Raw genomic sequence first — 15,801 nt, 5'->3', positions numbered from 1 at the left:
TAGAATGGGGACGCTTGTTTATGTGGCACTGAAGTTTTGCTATACTCATGCTCATTTGTTATAGCTTTCTTGATGCTCTCCCATTTACTTGTCGTGAGTTAGCAAACACTGACGGCGTTATCAATATTTCACCCCCGTTTGATTGTGTGATGTATTCTCCAAATGAGTAGCCCATGTGGAGAAAGACGGTTCTGGATACAGGTGGTTAGGAAAGAGTGGTGGAGCTTGACTGGTATCCCAAAGGGTACCCATGTAATGTAACCTCTCTGCCCACATTTTCCTTGCTTGAAAAATGAAGATAAGTATGTTCGTTGGTCTCAAAAGTACAAGGTTGCGAAGACAAAATATGTTGTATAGACGACTGTATGCTTCTCTTTGGCCTTGTTAGAGGAAAGGGCTATTTTTTTTTTTTTTTAACACATTATTCACACTGACTGGCAAAATGAGGGCCTGAAAATGGATTGGATAGTTGACATGCTATCTTAATGCCATTATATGGCATCACTTTGTCACCATTGAGTCCATAGCTACCCTTTGAATCCTCTGATGCTGAAGTACAGATATGTTGTGACAGTGTTTCATCTTCATTTAATTATGGATAATGTATTATTTATGGGAGAATTTCGATGTAAAGCATCCTAAGATTTTTTTTTTGTGGTTTCATTTAAAAAAAAAATTGGAATTATTGTTTCAGTCCTTAAACAAGAGCTGAATTGTAGTCTTCATATTTGTCCTGAGGAGTTATATAATCTACATAAAAGTGCAATTCAAGGATTTTATTGTCTCCTTTTCCCTCCTCCCTTTTTCAGCTTCATTTTTAGTATGGTTTTCCTATGGAATTGTATAGTGAGATTTCAAAGCGAGCCTTTCCTCTCTCTCTCTCTGCTATTCTTTTCTGGTACTACCAGACTGCTTTAGCAGACTCTTTCTAACATATTAATCTATGATATATCTTGGCAACATTATGAAGCCTGCCCAAAGAGCCAATAAATGTCTGATAGCAATTTTTAATTTTTATAACTTTAATATAACTTTATATATTTATATGACTTAATATTCAGTTTGATATAATTTATAAAAATTATAAAGGTCTTTATTTGAATATGCTAAAATCCATGTGGCAACATGTCAATGCTGAAGTACTGATGGACACCCCCCCCCTATTATTTCAGGAAGTATTTGTAGCTCTTCTCTTACTCAGAGTTATCAGCTGCCAGTGCTAGACACAATGTTTGTAAGAAAGAAACATCGTGGGAAAGACTTTGGGCTAATCATGTTGGAAGACTTTGCGGATTCCTTTACTGAAGACACTCTTGGCCTACGATACCCACTGTCATCCTTCACGTACATAGGCAAGCTCTTTGATTTATTCTTCTGATCTTCTTTGTGCTTTCTTTACATGTCCAAATGAGTGCTGTTGTTCAAGCTCCATGTTTGTGGCTGCATCCTCAGTTTTTGTATGAAATGTCCTGCTCTTCAGTGACGGTTAAAAATCCTGATTTGTTGAAGATGGTGAAGTATTTCCTGATTAGATTTTAATTCTCTGTGTGAGGTTAGATTATTGGATCTGTGTTGGCTTTCTGCTACTGTGCAGTTTACTGCTATATTCCTTCCCCCCCCCCCCCCCAGCCTCCAGAGTGGGCTGAGGTGGTTTTGTGTATGATCTCCTAACGTATATCTTCATTGTAGCACCTTTTTGTTGCTCACTCCTAAGCCTCACAAGGTCATTTAATTTGTGCTTTCTCAGAACTTCTGGTCAAGTGGACATACCAGGCTATGTTTTAACTTGAGTATAAGAAAGCACAGTTCTAATGTACAAGGAAAACACTTATGGCTCTTCTGTTAACAACCCAAGAGGGTTATGTCAGCTAGGAAATGACACGCATTTTGGAAACGATGTTGCTTGGGATTGTGTTTAGGCAAGAAGGATTTCCTTTGTCCAGTTTCTCAAGGCTTACTCTCGGGCCATCTGTCAGGCTTCCTTCTATTAACATTTTCATCTGTCCTTCTTACTTAGGCACTGGGAATTTTCTGCTTTTCCAAGTACCACTGTCTGCTGTTGGATCTGTCTAGACCTGGTTTGTTAGGCTTCAAACAGCAAACTGTCTTGAGCAGAATTTAATGACTAATCCATTTCCCTGCCCAAGGAATGATATGGCAGGGATCTTGTCCACTGAGATTATGCATCAGTAGTGAATCAGGTGAAAAATGGTAGCTTTCCTGGTAGCTACTACAGAATAATGTAAAAACATTCCTCTCCATGTGGATGTTTAGTATGTGTATTGAGAGGAAAGAGATCGAGGGACAGCAGAGAAGAAAATATTCCTAAAGTGAACAGTGAGTGGATGATAAACCATGCAATGGCAACGTGTTCATGTTCCCAAAGAGTGCTTTTCACAAGTGCCTATAATAACACGAGGTGATGAAAAACACTTGACTACATCCTCTAAGACCCTTTCCATTCTGGTTGGGTCTTGTGATTGGCAGGGACAGTGACCAGTGAAGTTGTAAAACTCCAAAGTGGGTGCTTAGAGAAGAAGAAAAAAAATCCCATCTATCTTTGTTTGCAGTTTAAGATAATAATGGAAAGTGCTTAAACTTGAAGAAGGGATTTATTGAGAAGGATGACTAGGTAGGGTAAAGCAATATTATGTTTATTTCAGACTGAACTGTTTTGTTGAATGGTTCTTTCTGTGCTGGTTTATGTGTATGATGGAAGATTGCAAATGAATTTGATTTCATATAAACTTTAAAAACTGAGGTATAGACGAGTATATAGTGTATATATAGTAGTGTGTTTTTTATTATGTTTGTTCAGCTTGTAAGCACTATCTTGAGAAGTACCCTGGGGATCGTGACCTTTTTTGGGAAGTGGAGGGAGCAGGATGTTGGTTCCAGAGAACACCTATTACCACTGTATTGCAAAGAGAAAAGCTCAAAATTGCAGGTATGGATGCTTTGTTTTGTTTTCTGATGCTTTGTAAAAGTTGTACTGTAGAGTGTTTGTTCAACAGTGACTTCTGTGAACATTGCCCATGGAAACTAGCAGAAAGATTTTTATTTGTCCCGAGATCAGTGAGATCATATTTGGAATGGTTAATTGTTATATAAAGGTACTATAATTTTCCTTTTCCCTGTTTCCTCTTTTAAATCTTAATAGCAGAAGTCTCTCAGAAAGAAAATACAAGTTTCCAAGCAGAGGATTATTTTCGACAGTCTGCAGCAGAATCTGAAGCAAGTGGACAAAAGACTGAGCTAGAAACACAGCTAAGTGTAGGTATACAGACTGTTTTCCATATATTAAAAAGGCTTGAGAGCTTTTAAGAGTTTTCTATAATAAAATAATGTATCTTGTCCTATTCTTCTGACTTTAATTACCTGTTCTTTATACTTGGTAAATATTTTTAATTTCTACAAAAGAATATGTTTCTGAAATTTAAAAATGTAGGTTTTCAGCAGATTAGTATTTTTGATCAACTGTATGTTATGCTTGCTTGATATTTCTATTTCAGGTTCTCAAAGAACAGTCCTGGGTTATGCAGAGAGCTTGTACTTCCTGTATCTCTTCACTTTGTCTAAGTGGCAGCCAGTCTGACAGAACCCATGATTCTATCAGAAGTATCACCAGAAAGTGATACCTCTTTTTTTTGATTGCTTTGTTACTAAAAAAAACCCCATAAAAATATAAGAAATGCCTTTTGTCCATCTCATCATAATTGAATTGGCTCAAGTCTGCACTATATATAAAAGACAAATGCTTTTGTTACTTTTTGGGTGGTTGTTATGCTTTCCACTGATGTAACGCTGATGACTAAGCTGGGGTTAAAAAATACACTTTTGGGGGGGGGGTGTCCCATGAATGTAGAGGGGTCTGTCACACCTGTCAGGGTCTAGTAATTTGAGCTGTTTGCTAGCAGCTTAGAGAAGGAGAGTTTTTCAACTGGCTCTGAGATTAAACTGTCTAGAAAGGTTGTTGAACAGTAGAGTTGTCATAAGAGTGGAGAGAATGAGGAAAAGTGTTTATAGAAGTGCACATTCACATCACAGTTCAATACAATGGGAAGTGTTTAGTTTGCATTCAGAATTATACATTGACTGTATAGGAGGACTGCAGCTTTCTTTGTACATAGTTGAAATATCAACCAGACTTCAGCTACATATGGATATGTGGTCATGAATATATTTGTGTCTTGGAATATTATGGAGCTGTTCCTCTATCTCATTTGTGTTCTGAGGCCACACAGAATGTGCTTGAGAAAAACTTGTAGCTCCAAATACAGTGAGGATGGATATGTGTGCTTCAGGACTGTCTGTAGTATTGACATGACCATGCTCTCATAGAAGTCAATGCTTTAATTAAAAGTAGGAAATAATGGTTGAATCGGTACTCTCAGCTCTTTGTATCTAAACTTCAGATTTGAAATGTAAATCAAATGTCCCTTTTCCCAGTTAAGAAAATTAGCATTTCCCAGAGCAAAACTGTCAGCAAAGTAGTGATGTTTTTAGTCTCTAAATGATCAGAAGCAACAACTCTTAATTATCTTTAATTTGTAACAGTGTCTTAAGCATCATCACTGAGTTCTAGATTCAGATTCCAATAATGATAATATCAGCAAAACGATCTCAAAAATGCATGTTTTGGTTGTAGAGCTACATGGATATACTTGGAGAAAATAGCAGAGGGATATTAGTAGTTGTTAAAATTTTTGTGGCTGTGAGTTAAGAACTCAAGCCCTGTCTCTTGCCTTCTTCCAGAAGAGGAAGATGATAGATACCAAAGTGCTCCAACTCCTCATAGCTTGGTAGAATTGCTGGGAGGTCTCTTGGCACCTGCACTATCTGTAACGAGTTCTGCAACACTTTGAAAATTGTTGGACCACTAAACAAAAACAAAACACCTCACCTTCCCCCAAACCAGAAAAAAAAACATTCCCCAAATTACATTTTCACCTTTTACTTAGTGTTCCCTATTTTTGTGTGTTTTGATGCTAGAATGATTTATCATTAGCCTACAAATTCTTATGTATTTGAAGCTTACTTGAAACTATTTCAGGCACCAGAATGTAGATATGGCCACTTGTTTCTGGCCGCCTTGGGTAGTACTGGAAGTGAGGCTGAAAAGGTGGCAAAACACCTGGATGCTGGTTATTGCCAGTTCTAGATTACTTACAGCAGCTAAGAGCGAGCAATGTGCATATTTCTATTTTAATGCGTATAGCTTGCACCCACTTCAGAGTACCAAGTGCCTGATCACTGAGTCCTCAGCTAACTTGCAGGAAAAAAACGTGGTGGTAGGGAAGAACAAGAGGCAAAAAAGCTCTAGGGAGAGGGAGCTCTGACATAAGCAGCCACTTGTGCTGACTCTGCATGTAACCTGCATTACTGCTGAATCACTAAGTTCTGGGGTTTTTTTCTTGTCTGATTTCTCTCTCTTTTTTTTTTTTTTTTTTTTTTTTTTTTAAGATAACCCATGGGCTGCCATATTTTATTGCATGTCACAATAAAAATAAGACTGTTTCCTGGTTTTGGCTGGGATAGAGTTAATTTTCTTCCTAGTAGCTGGTATAGTGCTGTGTTATGGATTTAGGACTAGAATATTGTTGATAACACACTGATGTTTTAGTTGTTGCTAAGCAGTGTTTACACTAAGTCAAGGACTTTTTAGCTTCTCACACCACCCCACCAGCAAATAGGCTGGGGGGCACAAGAAGCTGTGAGGAGACACAGCCAAGACAGCTGACCCAAACTGGCTAAAGGGATATTCCATACCATATGACGTCATGCTCAGTTTATAAACTAGAGGGAAAGCTAGCCGGGGGCTGCTGCTCAGGAACTGGCTGGGCACTGGTTGGCAGGTGGTGAGCAATTGCATTGTGCATCACTTGTTTTGTATATTCTAAATCTTTTATTACTATTATTATAATTATTATTATTGTTTTTCCTTTCTTTTCTGTCCTATTAAACTGTCTTTATCTCAACCCATGAATTGTACTTTTTTTTTTTTTTTTTTTTCCTGATTCTCTCCCCCATCCCACTTGGGGAGGGGGGTGAACGAGCAGCTTTTTAATTACAATTTATTATTATTATATTTTATTTCAATTATTAAACTGTCTTTATATCAACCCACGAATTTTCTCACTTTTACCCTTCCAATTCTCTCCCCCCATCCCGCTTGGGGGGGAGTGAGTGAGCAGCTGTGTGGTGTTTACCTGCCTGCTGGGTTAAACCATGACAGACTACAAAATAGAATAGAAGTATAAATATAAAACTGTCCTGATAAATTTTGTCAACTACTGTAGTACAGTCCCTTGGGCTTACACAAAAAGAAAAAAAGAAAAAAAAATACTTCTAGCATTTAATTCTGTGGACACCTATTATAAACTGAATGGTAAGGAAAAAACTTGGTAGTGTTGTTTATAATGTCAGGTTACTTTCAAGTCTTATCTTCTATGTTGAGGCCAGAAGTAAAATGCAGAAAAAATATTCATGCTTGTAGTAAAGATGATAAAAAAATATTTAATCTGTTGAGAGATAAGATACATACGTATAAGTGTCTTAAAATAAGAATAGTTATAGCTGCTCTTCCATAGGATCATTACTATGAAATAGTGCTTTAGAAAGATGCAACCACAGGTAGGGAGATGAAGGTATTTCAGTCAATTCAGAAGTTTTTGGAATAATGTTAGCCTTGCTTTTACTTCACAGGCTAACTCTCAAAAAGGTAAAGAATCAATAGATGTCCATGCAAGCACATCTGAAGGTAAAAATAACCTTGATTATCAGTATTGTGATTACTGTGGATTAGTAGACTAGCAGGCTCTTTTACTGCTTTCAAGCTTAGCGTATTCATCTGCAAAGCGTATAAAAAAACATGCCTTCCTTTGAGGTGCTGAGGCTCAATTCATAAACATTTTGAGGTTTTTGGATAAAATTGTTGAGTCTTGGTAAAGAGACTATGCATGTATATTCAGAAAATAAGTACCACAGGGAAATGTTTTACTTGCACTCAGTCACTTTAATGAAATTGGGGGGGGGGAATATGTGCAGATCTTACAGACTGCATTTGTTCACTTGCATTTATTTTGTTTGTTGTGTTTTTTTTTTTTTTTTTTTTTTTCCTAAGACCCTGACATAACTCCCATTTCCATTCAGACACAAAGCAGTCATTTAAAATGTCCCAGGATAGGAAAAAATAGCCAGGAATCTGAACCTGAAACTTCCCAAGGAAATGAGGAAAATGTTCTTCGTGTGTCAGAAAGCAGGTAAAGGAGCCCATATTTCATTGATTATTTTTTATTTTGTTGCTTGGGCAGTCACAAACTGTCTCCCAGTGTGCTAATTGGTATTTATTCTCCTTTTTTCCTGCTCTGAGTGCTTGATTTTAAAATTACTGAAAATAAAGCCTGGTGTGAGAAAGGAAATTGAGACATCACCTGAAGAGTGATTGCATCAAAATGTCTGGTGTCTCTGAAAGCTCAGTAGATATTGGAAATAACAATAAGAAAACAGTGAGGACTGAGGGTGTATGTACAAGGGGATGTGTTCTGTTATAACTGAGTCTGCATTAAGGTAAAACCATCTGTATTCATACAGCATAGTTTCTTGCAATAATATAACTGGACATGTATCCACAAATACTATGTGTGATCTTTGGAGAGAGGTCCCTTCCTGACCTCTTGTTATGGTGGCATATTGCAGTAAAATAAAGCCTGACTGTTTAGTTTGGGAGCTGGTTACTGCTTGTCACTTACTAACGAATGAGTTACAGGGAGCCACCTGTCTTCAAAGTAAACCCCTTTGTTTAGACAAATTCTGATTTAAACCCATCGTATCCGAACTTACATCCTTAAAAAAAAGTAATCTCCAGTTTAAAGAATGTTATCCTGTGTAATAACTGTCAAGTGGGGATGTGAAGAATTGTACCACTTATGTTCTATAACAGTTCATACAAGATAGGACCTGAAGTACTAATTTGCACTGGCTTTCATCTAGAAAGCAGAGCTGTGCCTATTTAAAATAAATAAATAGCTCCTTTCTCCCCCTTCCTGTGTGTGGGTATATGTACGCTCAGACACACACTGCTTCTTTCTCTCTCTCTGTGTCTCATTCTGTTAAACAAACAAACCCAAAATAACCCTCACCCCCAACAAACAAACAAAAACCCACAAACCTTCTTTTTGGGAACTGAAGATGACATGATTATTTTCTAGGAAATCCCTCAAACTTGTTCCATTAGCTTTCTTCAAACAGATAAAATTATTATTATTTCTTTTTTTTCCCCCCTGTGAGGCTGAGTTCTTCAGCTAGCTACAGCCTAATTTTTGCATTTTAAATTGCTCTGTGGAACTACAGAGATACAGAATTGCTGTCCTGCACTGTCAGTGTGCTGCCCTAAGCTGGTTCAAAACAGGCCAAATGGCATGGTTTGCCACAGGTTGGGAAATTCTTTGCTGTTACTACTAATTGGCTAGTTGGTATGTGAGATGACTAGCCTGTTCTTGAACATCAGTATTTTGGGCCTTGCAAGGTGGAGTCAACAAGGTGCCACTACTCCTCTGAACAAGATGTCTAACATAGTGCTCATGAGCAGAGCTACAGTGAATCCTGATGGCAACAGGGCAGGATATCAGCTTGGTTCTTCCCTTCCATGCACATTAGCAAATGCAGCAGGGTCTTCTGTTAGGGACTTTCTCCTCTGGATTGCCTTCATCTCAAGGCTGGCACCTGGGATAAAACCCTCCAATACTGCCTTTATTATGAGATTGTGAAGCAGCCTCCTGCAAATCTATTGTGTGTGCTTTTTTCTTTGCTTGTATATAATACTTCCAGTGCATCTAAGTTTTATCATCTCAAAAATGAGAACTGAATGTTTGAGATGGTGTTATTACCTATCAGGTGCATCAGAGCTTCATCTTTAGCTTTTTGTTAATTTAATCTCTAGCTGATTGAATCTTCTTCAGCCTTGATGTGTTTATCACCTTGAATTCTTTTCCAGTCATGGTCTTTGTAATATATGTATATTCAATGATACGAGCATATTTGCTTATATAGCTCCATAATTTTAAACTGTTTCTTCAGTGAGGCTGGGAGAAGTTGCTTCCTTTCTCACTCCTTTGTGGCTTCCAAATATGTGATTGATTACTGCTTTCTAAATTTAAAATAACAGACTTAAACACATTTCTGATTCTTATTCATATAAAATGGAAGTGGGATAGATGTTTTCATTTTATAATTGTCACAGCAATTTTGTTTAGCTAATGTATTTTTCTGAATTAGGAGTTATCTGGTTTTAGATGTATTTAGTTTTCTGGATTCGTATTTCCTATGGCAAATATGTGATATAGCAGTTTAAAATTGGTCATGAAAGAATTTCTCTGCTGCTAAGATCACCAAAATTATGTATTAATCTAAAAGACTTAAAGGATATATCTTAATACCTGCTGCAGGCTGGAACTTTCTGCCGACACATTTGAAAGCTCTGAAGACTTAGTAGAAGAACCTGAGGAGAATGCTGTTGAGAATGATGAGGAAATGATTGTTGAAAATGAGGACCGATCTGTATCAGAAATGGAGTTACATGCATCACCCCCTGAGAAATGGAGTGAGAAGGAGGTGAGCTGGATGTGATAGCGATAGCAAATAAGAAGTTTGGAATACAAATACAGTTTGTTAAGTATGGTCCTTGCTGCCTTGATCCACGTGACTATCAACTCTTTGATTTTTTATTTTTGTACCGATGCTTTGTTGAGAAGTATATCTCAGAAGCTAAAGCTAGTATAGAATTAGTATTGGGGAATATTCCTTTACTTATTTTGAATTATAGAGTTCATAGGATCTTCGGTAAGGTGAATTTCTAGCTTGTCTATCAACCTAACTTTCTTAATTGATTTGTCCTACTCAAATATTGTGGAGAACTGAAGTAGGGTCAAGATCTGATCCAGTATCTCTAATTTAAAAAAAAAAAAAAAAAAATTCTTTGAAGAAGCTAATAGCTGGTATGCTTCAGTGACTACTGTTGACTCGTTTTATTTCTCCCCTTAAAGCTTGCCTGCTTTGATTTTTAAATCTAACTTTTTATCTACAAATACTTGTTACCAGGTTGAATTAAAATCTGGGAGTACCCTCTGTACCTAGTGATACCTCCAGGGTTTTATGTTCTTACTGATTGGTGAGAAAGTGGATCTTATACTATGTTGGGTTCATTAACATATGGTTTCAAGGAAGGACTGCAGCATGTATGCTTGTGGGATGCATAAAAACTACTTGGCTCCTAACAGTGTAAGCCATGGTCAGAAACTTAGTGCAGGTGACGATACCAAGCTAATATGCTGGTTAAGTAGTTCGATAGCTACTCTATGCTAAGCTATACCTTCTTAGTAATTTTTAGGTACCTGAGCTAGCTGCTTCTCAGATTAAGCTGCAAATTTAGATCACAGATACACCCACTAGTGTTTGGGAACAATAGTTGGGCATAATATTGACTTAGAAATGTGATTTTTAGGAAACTCCATCTGAACCTCTTAATGATGAGGTAACAGAAGAAATTGGTAAGACCTCACTTATGGCTGAAGAGGAAACAGCAAATGAATTTCTAGGTGGTGAATCAAAATTGCAGTCTGAGAGTCAAGGAGAAGAACCCTTAACACTGTTTGTTCCATTAATCCTTGAGTCTCCAGCAAAACCTTCAGAAGATACTGTATCAGAGGTGAGAGAATTGAAACAAAATCTTAAGTTGTCTTTCCTTCAGAGTGTACATACCTTGCTGTTTTTTCTTTTGTTAAGTAACAGATAGAAAGTAGCTCCTACCATCATATGAAATTCTTGGGAGAAGCAATTATTAGGCCAGATGATGTAAATCCATAAACAGAATATACTAATATTTCTGTTTTAATATGCAGAAGTGGGCATATAAGTATGTGATACCAAAAAGAAAAATATGTTGCTCCAGTTTGCCTTGGCAGTAATGAAACAGCTATTTCTCACTAAAATATTAGTTGGATATGAGTGAAAAGCCACATCTTACTTTGTCTAGTAATTCTGCCCTGGTGAAATGTACAAGCAATTAATTAATGGTAAATACCCTTCTAGAACATAGATTTTACTGGGTTTTGTTTATAGTGCATAAGCAGATTGTTATATGCTAGCAAAATGATAATTGTATCTGTCTCAAATAAAACACCTTTTTTTTTTTTCCCTGGGATTAATTTCAGAATGTTTTTACTGTACCCGAGTAATCCATTGAATAATTTGAATTTGAAAATAGAGCAACTGTGGATATCAAATGCAGTTCACAAAATGGTCTTGTGCAAAAAGGAGGAGAGGACTGGTTTGTTGACTCTGCACGTAGTAGTGCTGAATGCCAAAATAGCCTCTGAGGTTGCTAGCTAGGGGCAGTAGTTGTTCAGCCTCTTGTATCATCAATTAATTGTCCCTTTGATTGCTTTGGCACCCTTCCCCTCCCCCTGCAGGTTTTAAATGCAAATGATTCAGAAGTGCTGACTGAAGAAAGCACATCAGTAGAGAAGAAGGGCACTGAAGACCACCACCAAGAATCTGAAAAGAAGTCGTCATCCACTGAAAATGCAGCTGCTTCGGCACCCAAGGAAGAACCCTCTGACAATGGCCTGCCCAACTCTATGGTAATTGAAGTAGCAGAAGAATCTGTTTCTGAAAATATATTGCCCAAAACAGCTTCCTCAGTGGAAGATCAAAATGAGGAAGCAGGGCACAACTCACAGGAGGCCCCTGTTGCTTTGAGTCGAAGCTCTTTGATAGTGGTTGAACTCGAGGGTGTTTCTTTTCAGCAGCCTTCTGGACAGGAAGTACAGAAGAATCAGTTAGAAGAACACACGGAAGAGTCTGCTGAGCAGATGGATCAGTACACGCAGACAATGGCAGAGCGGGCTGCTGACAGCAGCTCTGAGGAAGCAGAAATTGAGGTACCCATTGTAGATCGGAGAAACTTGCGAAGAAAAGCCAAAGGTTACAAAGGTCCACCCAAGAAAAAAGGAAAGCCGGTTTAAAAATGAAATATTGATTGTTAATTCATCTATTTGTAAAGTAGTTATTATTTTGTGTAAAACACTAGGGTATAACTAAACCATATGGGACACGGGACACACGTTTAAAATACTGGGTTGGACTTCCTTTTGGGATTCATCACCTTTCTTTAAGTTTTCTTGAATTTTTAACCACTAGATGTTGAGCTTCATCAGAGTATGAAAGTAAACAGCCAGTCTCCTTTTATAAAGGATACATGCTGATTAAATACAGTTGTGCTAGTAAAGGGAACAGTTTGTATGTTTGAGGTGGCAGTCTTGGAAGAAAAATGAAGCGTGAAATCCTGGCACTACTAAGATCCCTTAAATTACCATAGACTTCCATGAGGCTAGACATCACTCTAGCATTTGTTTAATAACCTTGTGTTCTCTGCTGCAGGGAGAAGCAGAACAAGAAAAATTCTTCCTTGCTTCTTGTTCCCTCCCCATAGACTTTCTCAGATGAGATTAAAAGAATGTAAGATTCTGTAATTCTAGGTCTCAAAATATATAAGAAGGTATAACTCAGTAGATCAAAACAACGTAAGCAGCATCTGTCTTTCACGAGAATCAGACTGGAGAGAATTGACTCCACTTCTGATTCCCAACTACTATTTGCTAATCACTTCAAACAGCTGAGTCAGCAGAAACACCATCAATGCAGTATCTACCATAGCGCACTCTGATAATTAAGTTCTTTATGTGAAGATTAAGAAATGTCTACACAGTACTGTAGCTTCCAAAGCAAGCGTCTCGCTAAGTTTAAGTTTTCCCAGAATGTATGGAGTGTAGACTCCAGTACATGTATGGAATTGTTTGAACTGCCTTCCTAACTACTTGCATGTGTTGAGTGGGTACTTGATTACTTGTTACGTTACAGGAAAAGGATATGACAACTTTTGATCTAGTTTTGGTCTGAATGAAAGTGGTGCTTTGTGTTTTCCAAATACTCAGCTGGTGCTGTGGGGTAACTATTAAAATGTTTTATCTGCCAGGTGTATGACTCCTGTGAGCTCTGGCCTTTCAGGTGGTTGAGACATTCATTAGTGTGAATATTAGTGGGTGTTTCAGCAAATGCTTGTTTGCCAAACTTCTATGCCTTTAGGAGTTAGCAAGCGAGTGCTGCAAATACTTGTGATTCCCACTTTCTTTTTCTAACTTGGGTGTAATTCCTGGGATAGTAGCTTCCCAGTTCATAGCTTTTCTTAAAAGCAGCAACCAAACTTTGCTGTATGCAAACAGAAATAAACAGGCTCTTCATGTATGTTTTCCTTCAGAGGTTCTCCTGGCAAACAATATATTGTATGTATGACAAATTAAGTTAAATAAGTTACTCCTTAGTTTGCATGTGTTTCTTTCAATAAATGAAGCTCCTCTTGTAATGGGTTAAAAACTCAGGAATAAGAAAGAACAATGGTTCTAAGAACAGGAAATCACACAACTATTTGTCCTGCTATATACCTTTTCTAAGATGAATGAACTAGTTACCTCTATTTTTGAGACACTGTAGGAAAATAGAAATTGCTGTTCAGGACTTCTGAGTATGAGGTTGTGAGAGACTGAAAGAGTTAATGTCTCAAACATTGTCGTGGGGCAAGTTCTGCATAACAATGAACCCTGCACTGAGGGTGGGGAGGGCATGCAGGAGGGTGCACAGGCAGTTCATGTTCTGATATGCTGAGCAGGGCAGCTCACCATATATGGCCAAAGATCGAACAGTGGTCATGTCTGCAGGGAGGGAGAAGTTACTCTCCAAACGACCCCCAAGCCCACCGACCCATTTCCCAAAGGTTCTGGAAGCGCAAACCATGCATGACACCTAATTAGCCTAATGAGTTCAAGTGCCCGCCTGAAGGAGGGGCAAGGATGATAAAAGGACACAAACTGAAGCCCCATGTGCATGCACCCTCCGGACCTGGACCTCTAGGCTGGCCGGACCAACACTGGACCCAGGACTGGTGAAATCTTTCTCTTTTATCTCTCTCTCTTTCCCCCCGTAATTCCTACGCCTCATCCCTTTAGATATAAACTTTTGACCAAGTCTGGGACTAGGAGTGGATCTAGCTGTCCCTAGGCTCCTCCTCTCTGAGAAGGAGTCTAGAAAGCAAGGGGGTCCACTCTGAACCTTGTGACTCAATGGGAGGGCTCTCCTTATTGTCTTCCCTGAACTGATCCCCAAATAAGTAAGGCTTGTAGCATATGTTTGGTGATGTATGGTTAGCATGTTACACAGTTTACTGATGTAGTTTCATGCCAATTCTTGTTGTGAGTGAATAAAAGTTGTGTTTTGTGAGTTAAAGGATCCCTGGTGTCGTTTCAACTTAATCCTGACCTGAGAATCAGCGAACCCGAGTTGTCGTCCTGAGAAATTTGGACGTGACATTTTAATTGGCATCATGGACAGGATTCCCTGAGTTGAGGAGGATCTGACGGGACTACCAACAATCCACCCGATTTATGGGTGGGGAGAGTTGGGAAGTGATTTCTCAGCTATTGGCTGGGAGAGGTCCAAGCAGTGGCAAACCATGGCTGCCTGGGAAATGCCAGAGCTTGACTGCTTTCCCCTTTCTGAAAAATTGGAAGAATATAAAGCATGTCCCACCCCACCGGGGATGATATGGGCTCACAGTAGTTGGCATGATCCTAAATCAGTGGTGGAAAGGATTACGGTATTAGCGAAAGAGCAAAAATGGAGACTGGGAAAAGGAAAGGCAATGGTATGTAGATTGTTGGGAGCCGCTCTAATGGCAGCCCAACAGTATAAAAGTGTAAGCAAATCTGCTGAGGAAGAAAGCATGAAATCTCTCCAAGACTTAGTGAGGGAGCTGTAAAATCAATTGGTGGAAGAAGGGGCTAGAAGGGAAAGAACAAGAGACCCTGTTAGATGTGGAACGCAAGGCGAATCATCAACTTTGTGCCAACCTGTTTGACTTGCGAGATAGGGAGAAAATACTGCGTGAGGCACTTAAGGACCGGAGCAGAGCTAGCAACTCCAATTATGAAAGCAAGGCTGGCTTTCCATCCCTAGCAAAGAGAGATGAACGAGAGTCCTGAAAACCCAAACCACTTTACCCTTTAATAGATTTGGAAGATTGTAGGAAAACCTTATCTCTTAAGGATGGTAAAGCGGTATTATGCCCTTTGATAAAGACTGAGATAACAGAAGCTGGGGAGGAAGATGAAGAGACTGTGGTAAAACAGATACTGTACTCAGCCTTGGACTTGTCTAAGTTCCAGGAAAAGTTTAGCCACTTAGCAAAGGAGACCGAGACTGAATATGTGTGGAGGGTCTTGCTGACAGGGGGTGACCGAATCATGCTACCAGAGGACGAAGCCCAAGGATATTGGGGGCCGGGGGTGTTTCTCACGGTAGACGACCCTAGAGAACCCTGGTTGCTGACCCAAAGGGTGGCTTATTGGGTGGGAGGTTTAGACCCTCTAGAAAGAGGAGATCCGATCAGTATTGATACCCCCAATATTGATCACTTAACTGAAAGCATCCAAAAAACCACCTGCCTCCAACTTATGCATCATAGACAACTAATCCTGAGGCAACCATCCCTGATGCTATTGGTAGCCGATCCTGACCGAATGACCCTGCTTACAAGGGGCTTGCCAGATTCCCTAAAACTATATGCAATTCAGTTGCAAGACTGATTAAAGGATGCCCTGACTCCGCAAGCAGGAAATCCTGCCAGGCCGAGAACAGGCAGAGCCCTAACCTGGGGGGAGGTTGCCCAGGAATTAATTAATTATGGAAGGA

At 39.0% G+C, this 15,801-nt stretch overlaps 1 protein-coding gene across 2 annotated transcripts in view; it reads left to right on the top strand.

The window, feature by feature from the left end:
• Positions 1–15,801, top strand: part of LOC121232406 (soluble lamin-associated protein of 75 kDa-like) — a 42,797-nt gene that overhangs the window by 21,203 nt on the left and 5,793 nt on the right. The window contains exons 6-13 of one of the 2 annotated variants that reach the window (XM_041121216.1): positions 1,173–1,352; positions 2,819–2,947; positions 3,161–3,273; positions 6,706–6,760; positions 7,124–7,262; positions 9,447–9,612; positions 10,502–10,705; positions 11,469–12,014. In XM_041121216.1, the coding sequence (XP_040977150.1) occupies positions 1,173–1,352; positions 2,819–2,947; positions 3,161–3,273; positions 6,706–6,760; positions 7,124–7,262; positions 9,447–9,612; positions 10,502–10,705; positions 11,469–12,014 (1,532 nt within the window). Of the gene's footprint in view, positions 1–1,172; positions 1,353–2,818; positions 2,948–3,160; positions 3,274–6,705; positions 6,761–7,123; positions 7,263–9,446; positions 9,613–10,501; positions 10,706–11,468; positions 13,806–15,801 lie in introns of those variants that run through there. The other variant, XM_041121217.1, reaches the window with a different exon arrangement.

Source organism: Aquila chrysaetos, chromosome W, assembly GCF_900496995.4.
Source record: "Aquila chrysaetos chrysaetos chromosome W, bAquChr1.4, whole genome shotgun sequence".
Taxonomy (NCBI): Eukaryota; Metazoa; Chordata; class Aves; order Accipitriformes; family Accipitridae; genus Aquila; species Aquila chrysaetos.
Note: the sequence above shows the minus strand (reverse complement) of the source record. Positions and strands in the feature narration are given on the sequence as shown.